Source organism: Topomyia yanbarensis, chromosome 2 (genome assembly GCF_030247195.1).
Source record: "Topomyia yanbarensis strain Yona2022 chromosome 2, ASM3024719v1, whole genome shotgun sequence".
In the NCBI taxonomy this organism is placed as follows: Eukaryota; Metazoa; Arthropoda; class Insecta; order Diptera; family Culicidae; genus Topomyia; species Topomyia yanbarensis.
Genome location: NC_080671.1, coordinates 373,816,496 through 373,839,069, shown reverse-complemented (window position 1 = coordinate 373,839,069; position 22,574 = coordinate 373,816,496). Strand labels below are relative to the sequence as shown.

General features: G+C 41.0%; 2 protein-coding genes across 3 annotated transcripts in view; one reads left to right on the top strand and one right to left on the bottom strand.

Annotated features, from left to right (window-relative positions):
• The window catches only part of LOC131684588 (gustatory receptor for bitter taste 66a), a 213,782-nt gene that overhangs the window by 80,583 nt on the left and 110,625 nt on the right, over nt 1-22,574 (bottom strand). The window contains exon 5 of one of the 2 annotated variants that reach the window (XR_009304666.1): nt 14,799-14,839. The exons of the other annotated variant lie outside the window; for it this stretch is intronic. The gene's annotated coding sequence lies outside the window, so the exon portion shown is untranslated. Of the gene's footprint in view, nt 1-14,798; nt 14,840-22,574 lie in introns of those variants that run through there. 2 annotated transcript variants of the gene reach the window in all.
• LOC131680762 (titin-like) overlaps nt 1-22,574 on the top strand; it is a 66,851-nt gene that overhangs the window by 3,284 nt on the left and 40,993 nt on the right. Inside the window, exons 3-7 of the mRNA XM_058961473.1 lie at nt 12,244-12,448; nt 15,378-15,537; nt 15,613-16,502; nt 16,567-18,837; nt 18,898-18,999. Coding sequence (XP_058817456.1) covers nt 12,244-12,448; nt 15,378-15,537; nt 15,613-16,502; nt 16,567-18,837; nt 18,898-18,999 — 3,628 coding nt within the window. The remainder of the gene's footprint in view (nt 1-12,243; nt 12,449-15,377; nt 15,538-15,612; nt 16,503-16,566; nt 18,838-18,897; nt 19,000-22,574) is intronic.

The following is a 22,574-nucleotide window of genomic DNA, read 5'->3' as shown; positions in this document are numbered from 1 at the left end:
GGTTCATATAGCCATCTAAGTTCATCAGCCATTTTAGCTCAACACTAGCAATTGAAGCTGTAAAACAAATATAAAACTTTATTTATTCTCAAACCATCAATTAAAATTAACATTACAAATTAAACAACAAAGAAACAAAGAAAATTCAAGATAATAGGGATTTTGGGTGTACATTCGACATCGAATATCAGATAAAAATCAAAGTCAAGGAACTAGGGTTACTGTGCCCTAATTCAACTTAGCTCCTGTATTCCACCCATTTAAATACACTAGTTAGAGCAGTGTCTATTCTCGACAAACATATGATTACGGCTTAAAAGCCAACTGAAAAAATTCTCTTTGAAAGGAAATTCCGGACAAACCGTTTAGTGACTAAGCACAGCAGTTAATGAAAAAGAAAACTTCTCTTTTGTTTACTACCAACATCTGTGATTGGCGAGTAACGGTTTGTCCGAAATTTCCTTTCAAAGAGAGTTTTGACAGTTGGCTTTTAAGCCGTAATCATATGTTTGTCGAGTATTCAACTCATTAGATCAAAGGGTAGGATGAACAAGGGTGCGTTGCACTCAACTTTTTGTTTCGCTCAAACGCTAGTGTTTTATATTTTTCAAACCAGATTATTTTTTAACGCATTTGCCCAAAACTCCGCTAGGCCTTTCCCGATCGAAGGGAACGTCCGCACTTCATAAAACGCCGCGCTTTGCCAATCTGTCATAATATCGCAAACTTGCATAAGGAAAGGGTGAATCAGTACACAAGTTGTTCCAAAAATTAGCCCTGTTGTATGCAACGTTTTGTGCAGATTTAGAATACCAGATGCAAGTGGTGCCACGTTCAGTAATATTCAAAGATTCTTTTAAGATGACAGAATTGATAAACTTGGTTTAATGAGCAATACTTAGGGTAACCAACCAATTTTGGACCCCTAGAGGAAGTGAAATTAAGTAAACGTCAAAAAATATTTGCTTGCCTATGTTTTTTAATGCAATACATGCACGAGTCTGCTCCAAAATTGAAAGAAAACTGTCAATGGATGTTTTATACATTGACATAAACTCGAAAATGACATTTCTTCACAGCATGACTTTTTCACATTTCGGACCCTTCCACACTAATTTGGACAGTGTTCCAAGCATATTTTGGACACACTGAATGTGACTGAATATATTTTGGAAACAGTGAAGTTTTTTCTACTAAACTGACCTACTGACTCGTTCTCTTTGCAGTATATACTGTTTAGGGGCCGTACACAAATGACGTAACTTTTTTTCGGCGATTTTTGACCCCTCCCTCCCCCCTCGTAGCATTTGGTCACAAAATTCTAACCTCCCCCTCGTAAATAACGTAGCATTTACCTACCCCCTCCCCCTCGTCCATGCAAAACGGTCAGGGATGAAAATGATGGACAGGAACGGCTTCCCTGGAAAGCTGACAAGATTGATTAAGGCTACGATGGATGGGGTAAGGTGTTGTGTCAAAATTTCGGGCGGCCTCTCGGGTCCGTTTGAAACAGGCAGGGGACTAAGACAAGGCGATGGGTTGTCCTGGCTGCTGCTCAATATAGCGCTGGAAGGTTTCATGTGAAGAGCATGCGGGGCACGATTTTCACGAGGTCCGGACAGTTCGTATGCTTCGCTGACGACGTGAACATAATCGGTAGAAACAAGGAGACGGTAGCAGATCTGTATACCCGACTGAAGCGCGAGTAGGACTGAAGATAAATGTGTCTAAGACGAAGTACATGCTGGCTAGCGGAACCGATCGCGATAGGGAACGCTTGGGCAGTAGTATTACGATCGACGGCGATGAGTTCGAGGTGGTTGACGAGTTCATCTATCTAGGCTCATTGGTGACTGCGGACAATAACACCAGCCGGGAGATCAGAAGGCGTATTGTCTCTGGAAGTCGTGCTTATTATGGGCTCCAGAAAACTTTGAGATCCAGGAAGCTTCACCACCACACGAAATGCGCTATGTGCAACACACTGATTAGACCGGTGGTTCTCTACAGGCACGAAACGTGGACAATGCTCGAGGAGAATCTGCAAGCACTTGAAGTCTTCGAAAGAAGGGTGCTGAGAACGATCTTCGGTGGTGTGCAGGAGGATGGCGTGTGGAGGAGAAGGATGAACCACGAACTTGCGCGATTCTATGGTGAGCCAAGTATCCGGAAAGTAGCTCAAGCTGGAAGGGTACGGTGGGCGGGGCATGTTGTGAGGATGCCGGACAACAACCCCACCAAGTTGTTTTTTACCTCCAACCCGGCAGGTACAAGACGGAACGGAGCGTAGCGTTCTCGGTGGCTAGACCAAGTGGAGCAGAACCTGGCGAGTATCGAGCACCTGAGATGTTGGAGACAAGCAGCAACTGACCGAGTAACGTGGCGGAATATTGTGGAATAGATTAATGTTAATATGATGTATAATCAGGAAATATATGTCAAGGGGAGCATGAAGAGTTCAGCTCACAATCCTGCAGCTCCCAATGATTCTAAGAAGCATACGTTCATCCAAATTACTTTGTTTGGTTCAATCCGAAGTGAAAATTTAATTCAGTTTCCAAACTAAGTCTACTAGTTAGCAACATTAGCTAACTAATGTAGCAAGTTAAATTCGCATACAAAATCTTTTCGTATTTTTGCGAACTTGTAATTCCGCGAATTGTAAAATTTCCCTCTTGAAAAACCACATCAAAAGTGACTTGTTTGAATTTAAATTTATTTCTCTTGGGAATGGAGGACCATTAAATTGTTTTCTCTAAACAATGGGTTTTAAACTTAATGCTACGACGCACAACTTCTGACCCTACCCTCCCCCTCGTCACACTTCGTCAGAAATTTGGTATACCCTCCCTACCCCCCAAAATACTACGTCATTTATGGATGGCCCCTTACAGCATTAGAGGAAAAACGGTTTGTGTAACCTAGCAACTATCTTTGAAATATTGCTTGTGGCACTAAAAACTGGATTCTAACCGCACTGCGCACTTACTATTTTTCTGTTAAATTCTTCTCATATAGGGGAGACCGGGGCTAGTTGGCGGTGTTTTCAGTTATCATTGTTTACCGCTTTGAATTTGGTAGATCTTGCAAAATAGAACACGTTGCATGAAAGGGCAGACTGTTGGCAACATCTCTGAATTTTATGAAAATGTTTCATACGTTGTCTTTATTTCTAGAGACAAAAATCTGTGACGCGGAAAAGCCGCCAACTTACCCCAGCCCCGGGGTAAGTTGGCGGTATGTGTGGGGTAAGATGGCGGAATGCCAAAAAATAAGAAACCAAATGGAAATTCGATTACATCAGTGGTCCTTTTGAAATGTTCCGATTGTCTTTTCAATAAAACTGTTTATTATTCGACACTTTTCATTATATTTCCATCTCAATATCCCGTCATTTTGACTTTGACGCGTACTCCATATTCAAAAGCAAATTTTTGAAATTCTTCAAGCGATTGGCCGAAATAATTGTCCCCTGCATTGACGAGAGACACAACAAAAAGTTTCTCATACTTTGGAGTGAATTCTAGAAATGAAAATATTTGATGACTATTTTTGCACTGTAAATAGTACCGCCAACTTGCCCCGTGTGCGTCACCGCCAACTTACCCCAACCGCACTTTTTATAAAAAAGGATTTAAAAATTTACTTTTGTGTATGGATAGGTGTAATATTTATACGGATACTGAAAGCTCTTTTCAAGCACTATCGAAAAATATAATCATTCGGGGAATATATTGAAAACCACCTTAAATAACACAAAATATTTAAAATTAAGAAAATTTTCAAAGTATGCTCAAAACACAATATTGTCCACAGCTTCTACAAAACAAAATGTTGTGCAACAAAAACACATTGGATAATGCGTTTCACATTACTTGAGATTCACAACGAGAGACAGCGCTTTATGTCTAATAGAAACGGAGAAAAGGGGATTCCGCCAACTTACCCCAACCGCCAACTAGCCCTGGGCTCCCCTACTGGTTAGTTCGACTGGTCTGTCTATGAAGGTACCATCTCTATCACTTGAAATACATGTGTTTTGACAGTTCGCAGTTTTCAGCAGCAGTTTGATCACTCGCACTTTGAAAGTGCGGAGTCCAGGTTGGTGGGAAGTGCGCAATAGGATCAGATAGATGAACAAAATCTTAGGCAAAACTGTCCGAATACGGTGAAGGGCCCGCTGAAGAGTTCTTTCGGTGCCAGTCGTGTTGGAATTCACCTGGAAAGCGACAAACCTTCCGAACACTTTATCCGAGTGTGACGAAGTGTACGCTGAATTGTTGTACTTGATGTAATAGTATTAGAATCCACCTAAGCGGCGAAAAACCACCCCAGTGCTGAATATTAGTTGTTTTAGTTGCCGCCGTATTGAGATCCATCGGGTCCGCGGAAAACCCTCCCAGTACTCTATTGGTGTATTGCGAACGGCACCCTGAATTGTTGTTTCCGATGAAATCGTTGTCAATTCGGCCTGAACTACGAAAAATCTTCCAAGGCACCACTTTGGTGTGTCCTGCGCAAGAGGGTACGATACGTTCAATCCGTCATCGAATCTGTCCTGTAGTAAAACTAAACAATCTTGGATATACTTGACCAGCATGAATAATTTGACATCATCAGCATAAAATAAGCGGTTACGTAGGTAGTAATATTCTAGCTACAACATTAAGGGGTTATATACTTTTGGTGAGAAAAATGTAGAGAAAGTTTGAATTTACATGAAGGCATAAATCAATGATATCATTGCATCAAACTTATAGTATTTTGGTAGTACATTTGTCAGTTAAATAAATAAGCGTAAGTTTATAAAAATGAATTGATAATTGGCGGAGTTATGGCTTTTTCCCTGAAAGCCATTTTTATTTAAGAGGTTGAAGACAAATAGATCAACCAAAATCCCAAAACTCAAAAAAATCCATTAGTATATGAGTATTCCTCGTACCTTAACGATTATTTGGATAAATAATAATTTTTCCTGCATTCGGGATTGTTTTCCCTAAAAAAAATCGCTGTTTTCAGCTCTAAAAATTGTAAAAAAAAATTCTCATTCGCAAAACAAAAATTTATGCATAAAAAAGGAATCGTTAAGGTACAAGAAAACGATAATTACGATCAATTGGAAAAAAAATTAGGAAAATCGGCTGAGTGGTTCTTCGGCCATCGTGATCACGGAAAAACGATTTTTGGAAAAACGACATTTCGAGATAATCAAGTTTAAAATTTCATGTTATCACTGCTCTGGTAGACGAAGCGTGCTTGGACGCGCTGTAACTTTCGATTGTCTCGGATTTCTATAAAAATTTGGGAAAATATTTTCAAGTTGTACTTTCAGATAAAGTAAAAAAAAATCGGCTTTTTGAAAAATAAAAAGGTATGTAGCCCCTTAATAAATAGTGTAAACAAGAATGGAGTCCAGTGGACCCAAATTACTTCCTTGAGGAATACCCAATTTGTTTGAAAACGGGACACTATAAGTTGACGATCACTCGCTTACTATTCGAACCAACGAATCAGATCAATAGAAACGCCTATTGGCTTCAATCTTTCCAAAAATATTCCGTGGTCAACTTTGTCAAACACTGATTTCAAATCAGTACATACCGTATCGATCTGAGCACCAGTGTCCATATTTCGTAAACAGAATGAGACGAATTGAACACGATTCGTAGAGGTTGATCCTTTTATGATGAATCCATGTTGGTCAGGGGAAATGTAGCTTTGATTGGATGCAAAGAGAACATCGTTCACTACGATCTCAAACACTTTAGAACAAGCGCACAACGTGTAACTGCTCGGTAATTTTCAACATTTCGTCGATCCTTTTTTGTTAAACACAAGAAAAACAATTGACTTTTTCCAACTGGAGGGATAACAACATCGTCTAAGAACTATTGAATAGAATTGTGAACAGGGCAATTAACACATTAGCGCATTTTTTGAGAACACATGAAGGTCAAGACCAAAAGTAATTGAATATTTAAGTTTGCTAATAGCTGATATAACCTGCTTCTCTTCTGATATAACCTGAATCTTCTCAGAGGACAGATATTTAATGGTGTGTCTCTGCAAGCGCGCACAATTTGATCATCGCACTATTAAGCGATTAATCTTAACCGATCGGAACGAAATCACACAAGAGCCTTAACGGAACTGAGTCAATTCAGCTTTACTATTACCTTAAAAGGGGGTATCTTTGATCAAAAGAGACTTTTTTCTGTAACGTTGGATAATATGATTCTACAAAAAAAATTAAAAATTCAGTTAAAACGTAAAGCAAACCATATTCTAAACATGTACAGTATCAATCGAAAACGATTATTTCGTCATTTAATGTGTCTTTTATGAACGCAAATTTAAATTGAATTCATTTCAAGCGTTTCAAATAATTTCTTGTATATAATTGAAATCAATCAGCTCCAACAGACCTGATTAGTTATTTAGAAACCGTAAATTTTTCTGTCTAATATTTCATTAAAAATAAGAAATTTTTGTTGTTAACTATTTAAATACGACTATTTTCTTGAAAAAGTATCCTTCTAGGCAATTTTGTTTTCTTTCGAGTCGTCACAATATCGAGCCTTTACATTGCCTACAGATATGCAATTTACACAGTATTTCGTGCGTTATTTCTCTTTTGAACAACAAAGTTATTATGTTTTTATAGTTAAAGGAAATAATATACTCAACAATTTGAACGTTGTCAATCCATGGGTATCAGTAGAAGTTGCACAAATGCAATCAGTTACATCTACTTGATTTGAAGAAAGCTCATTAAAAAAAACTTTAGAAAAGTGATCAATGTTCCTCCGTTTTACGGTACCTCACTACAGGAAGAAATAACATCTGAATCCGCATTGAATCAGTATTGATTTAATGAAAAATAAGCTCGTTTCAACGTTCAATATTATTTTTGCGGTACATGATGTGCATCAATTATCTCGAAATTTTGCGTAAAACTACATCTCACTTTTCAGTACCTCCTGGTCCGATAAGGTTATTTTCGCAGACTAAGAATTCAAAAATATAAGATTCAACTTATATTTTTGATTGTTTTTTGTCCTCCGATGTTTTTCGCATATGTCTTACTCTAATATTGATTCGTTTCGAAATATATGATAGGTGAATTTTATCAGGAATGCTTGGAAATTGTTTTTTGAAACTACGGTACGGTTGTCGACTGTTTTTGAGTTTCTAAAGCCGATTACTGTCTTGCAAGTAATTGAAATAAGCATTCATTTTATCAGTGATATTTATCAAATTGTGAAAGATGATGAAGACTTCTAAAAGAGAGATCCTTCACGTAATTTTTCTTATGAAATCCTTCTTCTGAAATATCGAAAACTTCCTCGTTTGGTATACTTTACATTATAAATGATAACAAGTGTTCAAAGAACAATGAAATTGATAACAGATGCAAAGCCTGAATTAAATACAAAATGGTAGTCTTGCCTTACAGACATTGGTCTCTTCCGTCATCCACACAACTTTTTTTTTTAAATCGAAGCATGTCTTCCACAGGAATCAAATTTTTTATCCATTTCTTGCATCTCCCTATTCTTCTCCGATGTCTTCGATTCAAAACGTTTCTGCGGCGATACTAGCTGTTTATCTTTTTAGTGAAGCTGAAAACGAGTCACACTCCTCTCACCATAATAGTAGAAAACTTACCTTTCTTTGTAGACTTCGAATGATACGTTGCTACTCGTTGATTTTACGCCTCGGCTATCCGATTTTCTCGTGTTTGGTAACCGCGTCTTTTTGTGTATCCTTGCTTTTTGAAATTGTATGATTTCTAAGAGCGATTCAGCCACATCCTTATGAACAGTCGAAGACAGACGTTTATTCTTCTCTAATGGAAATTGTTTGGCACAGAGTGTATAATCCGCTTTCTTCCTCATAACAGTCTACTGGTTCCTCATACTGCTGTATTATTTCTTCATTAAATGAGCTAGGCATGCATGGGATAAATTCTTCCATCGCAGCATAGTCATTATATTCAACAAAAAAGTTATAACTCTTCTTCTCCAAGTGATTCGTGTCAAAACTTCGAGATTTGGCTGAGGAATCGAACAGAAAATTCGAAATATCTTCAACGCAGTGAATGTATGTAGGTATATCGAATTTCTATAATACTTACCATTTGGTTTCAACTTCTTACGAGCTCCTCCCACAGCAGCGTTTTCGAAATCGTGGAAACTCACCGACAATTTACTTTTACGAACTTTATGAGTTGTATTACCGCATTTTTCCACTGTGCACGACGGCATTTTCAACGATTTTTCGATAAACAAACACCACTGGGTGGTATATTATGCCTTGCACCAGTCTGCTTCCTCATCTCGTACAGATCAGAAGCCAAAAAGCGACCTGCTTGCGAACAGCACACAAACAAAAAATACTACCCGCGCCGCGCCGCTCTAACGTGTACGTGTAGCATATAGACACAGGAAAGTTCCGTTGCAGCTAACTGCGAGTGAAATGAGTGAACAACAAAATAAATTTCGCCCATTACGGGAGAACACAATCGCGATTGATTTTTCGCAAACCCGTCTTAGACCTTCAGTGCGCGAGGTGGAACAATTGGTCAAGGTGAAAATGGAACTTGATCTTACAGAGATATCACACGTCCAGCTTCACCACACCAGGAATGTAGTACTAATAACGTTCAACTCCTTAGCCGAGGCAGAAAGGTTCGTAGCAAAGAACAACATGCAACATGACGTCGAATATGAAAACGTCAAAACCAAGATCCCCGTGTATATGGACCTTGATCTAACGGAAATTCGCCTCCATGATCTGGCACCTCGTACTAGCACGGATTATATTAAAAGATTCATGTCGAAGTATGGAGAAGTGGAATCCGTCTCTAACGACACTTGGAGAAACTTTTTCCCTGGCATTCTCAACGGTGTTCGGGTTGTGCGAATGCGGCTGTACCAACCTATACCATCTTACTTGACTTTCGAGGGCAGATCATCTCAAGGTGTTAACTACATACAAAGAACCCTATGCACATACCCTGGGCAGGTGCCCACGTGTCAGTTCTGTAATCAGACTGCACACTACGGTAAGCCATGCGCCAAAACAACTAAAGAAAACTCATCTTCAACCACCACTACCAAACAGCCTTCAACATTTGCTGATACACAACAAACAGCCGGCCAACAAATGAATGCCGGACCAACAATATTCCACGGCATCCCAAAGCCAATACTCACCGTACGCAGGGATGAAATAAACAAGAAAGAAGACGGCTATATCAAAGTCACTCGAAAACACAAAAAGCACCAAAAATCTAACAGCGACAACCATTCTAGTGATGACGATATGGACACAAACACAAGCGAGGGGGAAGGCAGACAGACTGATCAGCAAGCAGCAGAAGGTACACCCGACCATCGCTCACCACCGAGAAAGAAAGTCAACACAAGAAACGGAAAGCAGTGCACCCAGGATAGTCGACAAAAATAATGTTCGATGGTTTATATATATTTTGATATCTATTTTGAATGAAATTTTGAATTTGTAATTTTTGAAATGTACATTATTTTCAAAAAGGCGAATGACCCTCGAGGTTAAAGCCGTAATAAATAAACAAACATGCCTTGCAGGATAGTCGCTCGATATGCGATTATATGAAAGCTCAATTCAGATAGGCGCGTGACAGCCGCCTATACATATTCATAGGAAGCTTTTTCTTCGGAGCTTTCGAAAAGCACACAGGTGGCCGAAAAAGAAACAAGCAAAGCAAAAGAATACCCTCTACATTTATTTGTAATAGAGACTTCTTATCACTCCTATAGTTCGCTTATGTTCGACTGTCTCATTGGTTAGTGACTCCACTGAAATCGGCTTGCGGAGCAACTGCGGCTATATTTGATGCGCCTTTCGGACGCGCGCAATGAGAGATTTTATTATAAGCGCGACAATACATACTTCAAACGTACATTTCACGAATATCAATGGGCCATCACAGCCCTACCTGTTTATACAACATTGCGTTTAACGCGCAACTTGTTGATGTTTGTCAATGCCCTCACTACTTTAACAGTAAGCGGCAAGTTCCGGCAGGTAGCCTAGAACCAAGTTTCAATAGTCTACCGATCGCCAGTATCTAGTGTAACCCGCCTAGCCGTCTATTCGTTCACTGGGCAAGTCAAGAATCGTGTGATTTTACGATCGTCATTTCACGCCGCATCGTAACTGAGCTTGGTAATGTACCTTCATGTTTGTGTTACGCGTACAGAAAGACGCGTTTTTTGTTCCACAGTTTATTTAACAATGTTATGTTTTGACCTAAAATTTTCGGTGAATTAGGTTTTAAACCATCTGACATAACCCCGCAACATGAGCCGGATGAACTTCGTTTGAAAATTCTCGGTGGTTTGTTTACATGGGATTTGCGTAATTTCGAATGTAACAGATGAGCACTCGTTGCACTTGCACTCACGCAACTGTCAAAGTAAACAAACCATCGAGAATTGTCACACATGAACTTCATTCATCATAAGTTTATTCATGCTGTCATCTTGTAGAACCAGGTAACTGACATCCCTATCTCTACATACAGAGTTTGACAATACATCGCTTTTCCACCGATCGATGGGGGTCAGTTTGACGTCAAAAACGCTTGAAATGTCATTAGCAAGTAGCAATAGCAGTTAAAAAAAGAAAACAATGCGCACTTTAGCTGATTTGATGCCAACTAATCTACACGGATACGAAAAACTACCAAAAGTTGAGCTCTTTTGACGCAATCTCGGGGTATCGTGGAATAAGGTAAAATTTGGTAAACCGTGTTGAAGGTAGTTTCCCTTTAACCACGACAAAAACCACAACTCATTGACATTAATTATTATGATGATGGCCCCACCTCATTCCCCCACAAAGGTGTTAGCTCAACGATTTATATAGAAGGTATTTAATATAAATAAAAGTAATCTTGCAGACCGATATTTTGAAACAGGTCCCCCTAGAGAGTCCACATATTTTTCATATTTTTTTTTATTTCGTTTATAGAGGTTTTAACCTTGAGGTCATTCGCCTCTTCGTGTTAGAAAAATCTCTTATGAAAAATTTCTAACCCTATGTGCGGGGTCGGGACTCGAACCCAGGTGCGCTGCGTACAAGCAAAATGCTTTGCAATTTGCTTGGAGCGAATCTAGTCGTCCACAAAAATTTACTAAGTCCATGTAAACAGTACAAGTGAACTGTAAAGAAATGTGAGGTTAACTGTTTCAGTAAAGAACCTAATTGTCAAACGAAGTTCATCCTACACATTTCGATGGGTTATATCGCTTGGTGTAAAACCTAATGCTATACAAACCATAGTAAACTAGCAACATCGTAAATTAAATGACAGAAGTAAACAAAGTGCAATTGAATACTTTACGCTGACGTCACAAACGAACTGAGTGTTCATTTTTGACAGTTTGATTGTACTGTTTACATGGACTTCTGTAACGATTTTGTTGGCTATTTTCGGCAAATTTGAGACTAAGAGAAACGAAAGCAATGAAATTGAAAGACGGATAGGTATTCTAGAGCGAATCAGTTATAAACTTAGAACGGAAAACTAGAACTAGGCAGGCTCATATGGGCATGATCGAAAGGAAATGTGAAGAATTCTTTGCCTTCTGCAGAGTAGGAGTTGGGCGTTTCACCCAAGTCTACCGCATGGTCTATGGTAGAACATAACTCATCATCATGTTTACCGCCGACCGCCGACATGATGATGAGTTATGTTCTACCATAGACCATGCGGTAGACTTGGGTGAAACGTCCAACTCCTACTCTGCAGAAGGCAAAGAATTCTTCACATTTCCTTTCGATCATGCCCATATGAGCCTGCCTAGTTCTAGTTTTCCGTTCTAAGTTTATAACTGATTCGCTCTAGAATAGCTATCCGTCTTTCAATTTCATTGCTTTCGTTTCTCTTAGTCTCAAATTTGCCGAAAATAGCCAACAAAATCGATGCAGTAGAACCCTGCGGCAATTAAAACATAGTAACATTTACATGGACTTAGAAAAATTCTTTACGATTTTCTTCGAGCGAATCTAGTCGTCCACAATTTTTTCTAAGTCCATGTAAACAGTACAAGCGAACTGTCAAGGTTAACTGTGCCAGTAAAGAACCTAATTATGGGATATTAAAAATAAACCTGCGGCTACCATCAAAACAAAAAAAACCAGTGTTCCACAGCCCTTGCTCGGGATTTCTATCCTATAACTTACCCTCCACAGGCTCAACCAATTGATCCGGATCTGACTGCGAAGCTGCTGGGCCGTGGTGTTGCTGTGTCTCCTGTCGTAACCGTAGAACCGCGCCGACGCAAATTCCACAAGGCAATCACCCTCAGCATGCCGGCTCCCCGTGCCCACAGCCAAGGCATGATCAACCAGTACTCGGGCAGTGCTCCGACGCTACGGCTCCTGTGTTCCATCACCGGTACGTACGCCACAGTTCCTGGCTTTACTTTTACCAAACTCTACCCATATCTTCTACTATTCCTACTATCTATCTGTATCTGTCAAACTATCTTACCAATGTCTAGTGCTCACTGTTTGCTCCTCCCCTTTGTTGAAATTATGAAACAAGCATAAAATACGTGAGAGTTCAATGTTGCCAGTATTACGATGATCTTTTTTTTCGATCGATTGAAAGAATGTTGACGCAACTCGTCGATATTCGGGTGTGTGCCTCGTCATAACAATTTTGAATCGCATTTTTTCTTATACAAGTTTATACTTTCGGCCATATTTGATTTCAATAAGTAACACATCAAAGTCAGACCAAGCTCACACATTAGTCATCATTCACATACTTCAAAAAATCATTGTCAGTTTGGCATTTAACACACACATACACGCGTTTTCGTTCACTAGCTCATGTTACTACATATGACATCACTAGAGTTTCCTGTGTATTCTCTTTTTTTAAGTTGTAGAGGTTTTATTAGTTTTTCTCAAGCCTGTCCCCTTTCAAAAGCAATAATTTTCCACATTTTACCAATACGAAGAAAACATTTTCGTACTAATTTTCCGACAATATGCCTGTTACCGCACGCATTCCTATTACCCACTTGAAGGTGTGTTTCGGAAAAGATCTCTGAAAGGTAACTAACACAGAACAAGTCTACTAAAAAAACAAAACAAACAGAAAAAGCAATCTGCAAAAATTGTTCAATTTTTTACGATTTTTATACTTTAAACTTTTGTTATATTTCGATTTCGGATTGTTCCCCGCTCAAGTTTTGTTTCGATTTGTTTTATTCCCCCCAAAGCCAACAGATGCGCGAAATTGCGATTTGTTAAGGTTCTAAACGAACAAATGGGTACCACCCCTTGCCAGTAAAGTTAAAACAAAATCCGAGTCTGATCTCAGTTGAGAAACAACGATGTCAACTACTGCAGCCTATTTTATCCAACATTGATAATGTTATTTCTACACCCGCACCTAAGATACTCAAGAACACACAAAAGCACAGTTACTTGACCTATATTGCATTGAAATGACATCAAGCTCCTTTGTATTAACTATAAATGTTACAACTTTGGTAAAGTCCCATGTTAAGCTATTAAAACTCCCAAAAAGTTGACACAGAAACGTATATTCTTCAGTCTATAATTACGAGAAAATAACAATAAATATTACTTTGCTATCGCGAGCTACGCTTCCTTTTGTTGAATTTATTTCAGGCTATTCCACCGTGGAACTAACCTCACTTTTCAAATCTTCGCATGTTACGTGTCACACATAAAAAAGCAATAGTAAACCACCGGGAAATGGTCATTTGTCAGTTTGTGCGTAGTTTGTTATTGTTTTGTTTAGCAGAAGACCAAAAGTGAGGTTAATTTTCGCGTGAACTGATCTACTATTTTGATCTGAACTAATTCGCATCCACTAAATTATTTTTCAATCGTTATGCTCTTCATGCCTAGCAACAATCCAAAGCAACAAAATGAAGCTTTTGATTACTTCAGTACGAAGATAATGCGTTCTTCTTCAGTTTGTTACCCAGTATGAGTTACGCTTCTTCTCACTCTTTTTGAAGCTACAAACAATAAGAAAACGAACAGGTGCCTACTGTTCACTGAAAAGACGTGCATCCCGAACGCGGTACCACCGAAAGCAACACCGTTGTTTATCATAATGTTCTTCTTGTCTAAATTAATCAATTTTAAAAATGCGGAGTACTAATGTTTTCTCATGTCAAAGTCAGCAATCTACCAACAACTAATACTTTTGCTAATTTAACAAAACAAATGCATTCGGGTACCTAGTTTTCTCAAATTACCAGTACACTATGTTTTTCTTCACTAATAATTTATTATCCTTGGTTCTGTTGTGTTCAGTTCTAGGAAGTGAAAAAACGACAACTGAAAAAAAAATTCCAAAACGTTAGTTGCCCAAAAAGGGACTTTTCTGAAACCGTTGCTAAAAGCCTTGAAATCCTTCAGCAAATTGATCGGTACCCTACTGAATGAAAAGTGATAAACACTGTAGCGTACGAAGCCACCAGAGGTTCTGCAACTACTTTAGTACGAAATTTGTTGCATTAGTAAAGATACTAGAAAGAGCAGCATTATTTCATTCCTCACATTCGGTTTTTAACACAAAGGAAAGCGCGTACACATACACACCTGCGTACACTTCCAACTGACACACGTACACTTGTTTTGTTAGTTTGAATTTTCTGAACACACTTAACTTACATATTTTGGTAATTATAGAGTTTTGATATCGAGTAGAGTTCGTAAAGTCGCAACCAGTTACAGAAGGCAATACTTTCCACTAACCTCACTGCGTGTGTTCGTGTATTCGCTTTATGTTCTGGAACTAAAAAACCGAAAAAATCATAAAAGACGGCTCATGTGCATGTATTGCTCGTCATTTATTTTTGTCTCTTCTACATCCCATTGGTTTCATTGTTCATTTGTTCATTCCTTTGTCTTTCCATTAATCGTACATCTCAAACCAACACACACATATATGGCGGATAGTAATGGTTTCAAGCGTCAACAAACAATAACACAAATGTTTTCGATCAGCGTTTTACGAATTCCTTACGTTTTTCAGTTTCATTCCACTCTCAGTTCCGTTTCTTACCGAATTGGCCCACCTTTCGTTCCATCTTCAGTTCACTTCATTTTCTTTCTTTGCTTTTTTCCCTCATGTAGTTCTTAACAAAAACATGGAACTTGTCCTGATTGCCGAGAGAATTACGCCCTAAACGCCGCTAACGGGACAGGTTTCATCGAATGCTTTCAATATTGTGAACTCATTGTTGTACTTCTTACGATCAGCTTAGCTCCATATTTATTCTTGGTTGCCCAAAGTATCTAAACCATCGAATTTGCTAATCCCCATCCATCAGGTGGTACGACGCGCGCACAATGGGAGGACGTTACGGGTTCCACTCCGCTAACCTTTGTGAATGACTGCGTTTCGTTCACCACCACCGTTTCCGCCCGCTTCTGGCTTATGGACTGTCGTAACATAGCAGATGCAACAAAGATGGCAACCGAATTATACAAGTAGGCTGAGAAAATCCCTGCCAGGATCCCCACAGTACACTTCTAAAAACACTCTATCTTCCCTTACCATTGCAGAGAAGCCATACACGTACCGTTTATGGCCAAATTTGTCGTATTCGCAAAACGCACCGATCCGCTAGAGGCGCGCCTCCGTGTCTTCTGCATGACAGACGACCGCGAAGACAAGACCCTGGAACATCAGGAGCACTTCACCGAGGTGGCCAAGAGCCGCGATGTCGAGGTATTGGAGGACAAATCGCAGTACATCGAGCTGGCCGGTAATCTGGTGCCGATAACAAAATCCGGTGAGCAGCTTAGTTTACCGTTCAAGGCATTCCGAGAAAACCGTTTACCGTTCTCGGTCCGTGTGAAGGATCAGCACGCGGATATCGTTGGTAGGACCCTCTTCATGCGCGAACCGAAAATTGCCAAGGGTGAACCACCACAGCAACCAATCTGCATCCTGAACATCGTTCTACCAGAAACAATAATTCCCGACCAAGTGACCACCATTGAAGACTCACAGGATATAGTAGTTCGCGTTGCACGAGCCGCCCGAGTATCACCACGTGACCAAAACTATCTAGGCGAACTGCGTGTCGTCGATATCTCAAACCTTCTCGGTGAAGACTGGATCAAATTAGCTCCCGAGATTGGCGTCAACGAAATGGACGTTGACAATATAATTGCCCAGAACCCAACCAGCAGTGCTCAGCAAGCTCAGGCTATGCTGAAAATGTTCCAATCGAGCGACCGAAATGATTTCAACATTCTAGAAAATGGTTTACGCACAATTCAACGAGATGATATTGTCGATCGCTGCCTGCGATCCTCCGCGACGAGCACCTCCACAACCACTACGGTGACGATGCGTAACAAGACTGCATTCTCGATTAGTAAACGAAGTCACGACATAAACATCATTTCCGAGCAGGATTCCATTGCCAAGTTGGTACAAAAAGATGGTAAGTATTTCAAACGATTCGACATTCATAATAATTCTAAACCCACCTTAACCCATCTCAACAGACAACCAATATGCCAAGGAGGAATCCAGTAAGTACTCGGTAGAAGAGAAACAGGTCGACGAATCTGAAGAATCGGAAGAGGAGACCATCAAGAGAACCGTAGCGGAGCGACGGAAACAGATCGAGAAACGCTTGTCCGCGGATCGCTCGATTCCAGCATCGACCCAGAAAAAAGAAATCGTGGAAGAAATAATAACCATCAAACGGGCTAGCGTGATTGACGATACGCGAGCGAAGCACGAAGAAGAAATCCTTATGCAAAAACCTATCGACAACTCGTACAAATCTTCGGTAATACCGGAGCCTGTGGTGAAACTGAAAACAACCACCATCAAGGACGGCACTGCCATTGCGAAAGACGAATTCGACCGGGAATTACAAGACAAATTCAAATCCACCCTGAAAAATGTGGATGAATTTGAGCACAAATCCCAGGTGTTGACTAGCGAAAAAGTCGACACATCCGCTAAAATCGTCGATGAAATTGCGAAGAAAGATGTGAAACCAGCGGTCCCGAAAGCTGCCGACCCGAAACCAAAAGACGACAAGAAAAAACCGGACACGGATGACGAATCTCCGATAGCTAAGGAACGAGTTCCAGTTCCAACAAAGCGAACCAGTATATCGCGAGAGGACGTTTCGGACCATGGAGTGGTGACGGAATCGATCAAAAATGTTCACGACAAAATAACGTCATTCGAAACGAAATCAACCGAATCCAGCAAACGAACGTCGTGGACCAGCCAGGATGTACTAGCCCAGGAGAAACAACTTGAAAAAGATATAATGGCTCAAAAGCAGCAGTTCGACGAACTGGAAGAAAGACTACAAACGCAACAGAAGAAAATTGTGGATAGCGAAAAGGTCACCGAGATAAAGGAGGACTGGGATGAAGAGCGCGAGATACTCGCACAGAAAGCCAGATTAGATAAGCAGGAAAAAAGTGAGCATACTTACCAAGAAACCAAATCCGAATTACTCAGCAAGGTCGAGGAGACGATGACCAACGTAACATCGAAAACGCAATCCTATGCGGGAACCGTTCAACTGGAAGCAACCAAACTTGACTCCACAGGCGACCATTTCCATCAGGAAGTTCAGGAGTTTGCCGCGCAGAGCTCTCAAACGAAAACTTCCGTAGACAAAAAGGTTGACAAAACTATAACGGAGATGCGTGACTCAGAAGTGGTATCCGAACTCAAAGAATCTAGCCAGCAAAGCAAAGAAGCCGTCGATAAAAGGGCAGAAGCATTCGCCAAAGAAACCATTACCAGTTCACAGGAACCGTCACCCAAGATCCAGGAGGCGTTTACCAAGGAAAGCTTCGAATGTGTTCGCGAGGAAACCGTCAGTCAAGACCGCAGCGGTATGTTGAAGGAATCGGCGGAGAAAACGAAAACCGAAATCGAAACTGGTATTCGACAGGGAGCCGAAGTAGTAGCGGAAAAAATTTCTGAAATAGGCGAAGAGTTTCGAAGAACTGAACAAACTGCGGCAGTTAAACCGGACGAGAAGCCGTCCGTAGTGGAGACTGTCACAAAGACGATCACCCAGGAGGTTACTTCAAAGATTCCGGTGTTTAGCAAGCGAGCTTCCCCGGATGAAGGTCCGAAGCCGGAAGAACCCTCGAAACCGAAAGAACCAACCAAAGAGCAGAAATCTGAAGACGTAGTGAAGCAGGTAGATGCCGCAGCGTCGAAGATTCCACGATTCGATAGTAACAAGACTACCCATACTAAGGCAGAAGTGACAGCTGTTAAATCGCCGGAAACGACCGTTAGGAAGTCACCGGAAACTGCCCCTATCAAATCACCGGATGCTACGTCGGTGAAGTCACCAGAATCTACCGCGGCCAAGTCAGTATTAATCAAGTCGCCTGTAACCGATGCGACACAGTCGAAGATACCCGTCTTCAAGGATCGAAAAGTATCCGAGCAGTTCTCGAGCGATTCTTGCGAAACAGTCATAGCGCCTAGAACGGTACGCATTAAGGATGCTTCGCTGAAGTCGGACAGCGACGAGCAGCCAATGGAAGCGCTCGCTAGTGCTATGGTTGAAACCGGGGAGATCACTAGCAAGGAGGTCAAGGAGCTGTTGAGTTTTACCACGATCGATGAGACCGTACTGAACGAACTGATCACTGAGGACGACCGAGCCGTCACCCCCGATGATTTTATTGACGAGATAATTGAAGAAGCTCACGATACGGTCCAACAAATGCAGGAAGCAGAGATAGCTGCGTACACGCTCAACTTGAGCAGATCTGAAGACGGTGAGCTAACGAAAGACTAGTGAAAGAGAAAACTTTTTGATATTCAACCATTTTTTCCAGATATTCAAGAAAAGTCACCTCACCCGATTCCTGAGTATGTGACCGAGCGTGAACTAGTTGACGAAGCGGAAGAAGATGAACTGGAACACGCAAAGTGGCAAGGTAAGTGCAACCTACAAATGATCGTTAACCCTCTCGAAACAAAGAGCATCCGATTCATTTCAATCACTATCATCCTGTATTTACGTTTTACTTCAAATATTGTAAATCAACCATCGAAAGAATCAGTACCAGCATCAGAAAACAACGAACCCTGTTAAAAGTCTAGAGACAGAACGACCCATACTATAACTATAATAGTGTTTATTTAATTTTAACATCCCGGCCTCCTCATTACTAAACACTGCTTAACCGTATGAGTTCTCTAGGTTGATTCAATTATATCTGCATCAATCTCTACCAGTTTAATAGTTTTATCTACCTTTGTAAGAAAACAACTAACATTTTTACCGATTTTGCTTGGCTAATTTTAAGTATTTGACTAACATTTCTAATACAAACACTCGTACATTCTGTAAATTCTGTTAATATTTTGAGTTCTCTATGAGTTTCTTTCTTTGTACATATTTTCCTGTGTTTTTTTTATCTTAAACGTTGCGATGGACACCAACAAGCAATGGCAAATATCGAGACGTGTATCAAAATAAATCAACCTTGTAATCGTAAAATTTGGCAACACTGCCACCCTTAACCTTTCGAACAGTAAGTTAGTGTGCGTCGCAAGTCGTTTCCACTGTTGAAAATCTGGTTTGCTGAGTTCTGTTTATTCGTTGAAGACTAGGACAATCATCAACATTTACAAAAGTAACATCAACATAGCTTCGATTTTCTCCAAAATTTTAGCGAACCTTTTTTGTTGTGTTCATCATTCGATCAATTAGTAGTAGCACTGTCCGGGTTTACGATAACTTTGGTCGACTTCCATCATCATCATCATTACGGCTTGCACATACGCAAGTCAGCAATCATCAAGCCGTACCACAACCAAACAATAGCAAAATTAGCATTTCTAGAACTCCTTCCCTCCCACGTATTTCGGATAGCTCCGTGGAAAAGAAATAGTGCCCACGAGACATTTCCTCCGCTGTGAGAGTGTGTTTTGCTCCTTCGATGATGCTTTCTAACGCTGTTTCAAACTGATTTAAAAAAAAACACTTTACAGATGTCAACTTTTCTAAACCAAAATAAACTCATTTCTAGTCGGCTTCCAGTCTAACACACACACTTGCAGATGATCAAACAATTCTCAGACACGATCATATATTCCTCACACATCTAACACGAAAGCTGGAGGCTTAGATACTTCAGTCCTACATGTTTACGGTAGTTCATAAATCGCTATAGGAGCATGAGTATCAGTTTGCAAAATCATTTTCTGTTTATTTTCGGTTTATTTATGGGAAGCATAACGAACCATTCATTATAGAACTATATTCGATTTAAAATTTGTGGAACAAAGCATGAGTACACGGGACTAAGTAATCGTTAATTTCAGTGTGGAGACGATAGTAAACAAACCCACTAATATTGTCGATAGAAGCAGGGCTCATATAGTGTAACGTAAGAAAAAATGGACACTACCAGAAAATGGAATTGATCATGTAACTTATATTTGTTTCCTGAGACGTTGAGGTTGAAGAAAGAAGTTGTCTTTAATAATTATAGTAGATTCGATGATTTAATCAAAGTTGTTACACTCATCCAACTAACGTCACGTGTGGCATACAGCAAGGAAGACCGGATAGCATGAATCTTCATATACTCAAAGCAGAAAATCGCCCAGCATTTGCACGATCTGTCAAGGAAGTGGTGTTAGATGTAACTCTCTGCTCTGACAAAATTATGTTTCTTATCACTTGCAGTGGCAAAATGATGCACTCAGTGCCACCTAGCGGTGAACATGCAAGGTAGGAGGCATTATTCACGTAAATTGTCGAGAAATCCCATATTTCGAACTCGTTGGTCCGGTAGCTAGATTTGTCCGATTTGGCTCAAATTTGGAGCAAACTATCCCGGATTTTATATAGTAAGGTTTTAAAAGCTTCAAAGGTGTACTGGCGCTGTGTGGGATTCACGACTCACTTTCGTGCAAAACCACAAAAGACACTTACTCCACCTTACCACCTTACTCTTTTTTCGCGCTTCTTCCCCATGGAACTACATGAAGGTATAACTTGCGGGGGAGGCTTGTGCTTTCGTCACACCTTTTCCTTCATTTCTAGCTCTAGCCTCACTAACTCCATGAAACGGCTCGACTTTCATCCTGCTTCTTGTCTCCATCTATTACGTCGTCTTTAGCTCTCCAGTGTGCCATTTAGATGCTGTTTCCGTGAACTGAATAAAACTCCCAGTCTTATCACGATCTATTTGGATAGTCCTCGACGGTGAACTCACCCTACTCCGACTGAAAGTTCCCCGACGGAGGAATTTCTCCCGACATCGATTCCCGCTTCCTTGAGCCATTTAACTCCCTACTTTATAGATATCTACTCAGCTATTATCCGGCGGTGAACAACCCTACTCCGGCTGAGAGTTCCCAGTTTTGGCGCTATATAGTCGGATAGTCCACGGCAGTGAATCTACCCTACTTTGAATTCCCCGGCGGTAGATTTTTCTCGATAGCGATTTTCGTTTTCGTGAGCCATTTAGCTCCCTGCTTCGTCCTGATCTACTCGATTTAGTCGCCGGCGGTATAGCTAGCCTATTCAACGGGCCAGTCAGTAGGTGCTAAAACCTGCCAGCGATTCCGAGGAGTAGCTGCCGGTTAACTGACACCCCAACGACCCACTGCTAACTATTCCACGCGGTCTACTCGCTCTAATCCCCGGCAGTGGATCTAGCCTAATCACGAGCTACCCGGTGTCGAGGTCGGTCCGACGATTCCGGTAAAGCCTGATGTCCGGTTCACTGGCGTCCCGGCGACCCGAAGCCCGATTTGTGATTTTACTGCATTTTTAGCCGACGGTACTACTTTGTTGGCCCCTTCGCCACTTTCTCTGCAGCTCGGAGAGTATACTCGTAGCCACTTCGTTGACGGCATCCTAGATATGTTCGTCATGGCACATCTCTTCGTCGATATTGTCAACTGTTACACCAGACTCTTCGAACTTAGGGCATTCGAAGACCACGTGTTCCGGTGTCTCTTTCACGTTCACATGCTCCGGGAAAAGAGGTGACGAAGCATGTCCAAACCGATGCAGGTACTTCCGGAAGCATCCGTGCCAGGACAAAAACTGCATGAAATGGACGTTCACCTTACCATGCTTCGTATGTATTCAAACCGACACATTTAGGATGAGTCGATGAATCCACCTTCCTTTCTCCGCGTTGTGCCACTTTTGCTGCCACTTAGCCAATGAGTCCACACGGACCAGTCTCCTTGCATTTCGCGTATTCCTCCGTAGGTAGAATTTCACGTTCTCAACCAGAGTTGGGTACTCCCGCCGTGACCCTAATCGACCTCTGCCCCATGTTCGTTTCGTAGACCAGTACTCGGTTCTGGAAGTAATTTTTCAGAACCTTGCACAAAGAGTGCGGAACCCACATTCTGTGCAGTGCTACGGCGATCGCCCCCCAGCTAGCACTGCTCTTTTCTGTCAATGCTTTTTCCACGCTCGCGATGACTTTGCGAATGACGACCATCGTCGATATCCCTTTCCAGAACCCGAACTGCCTCT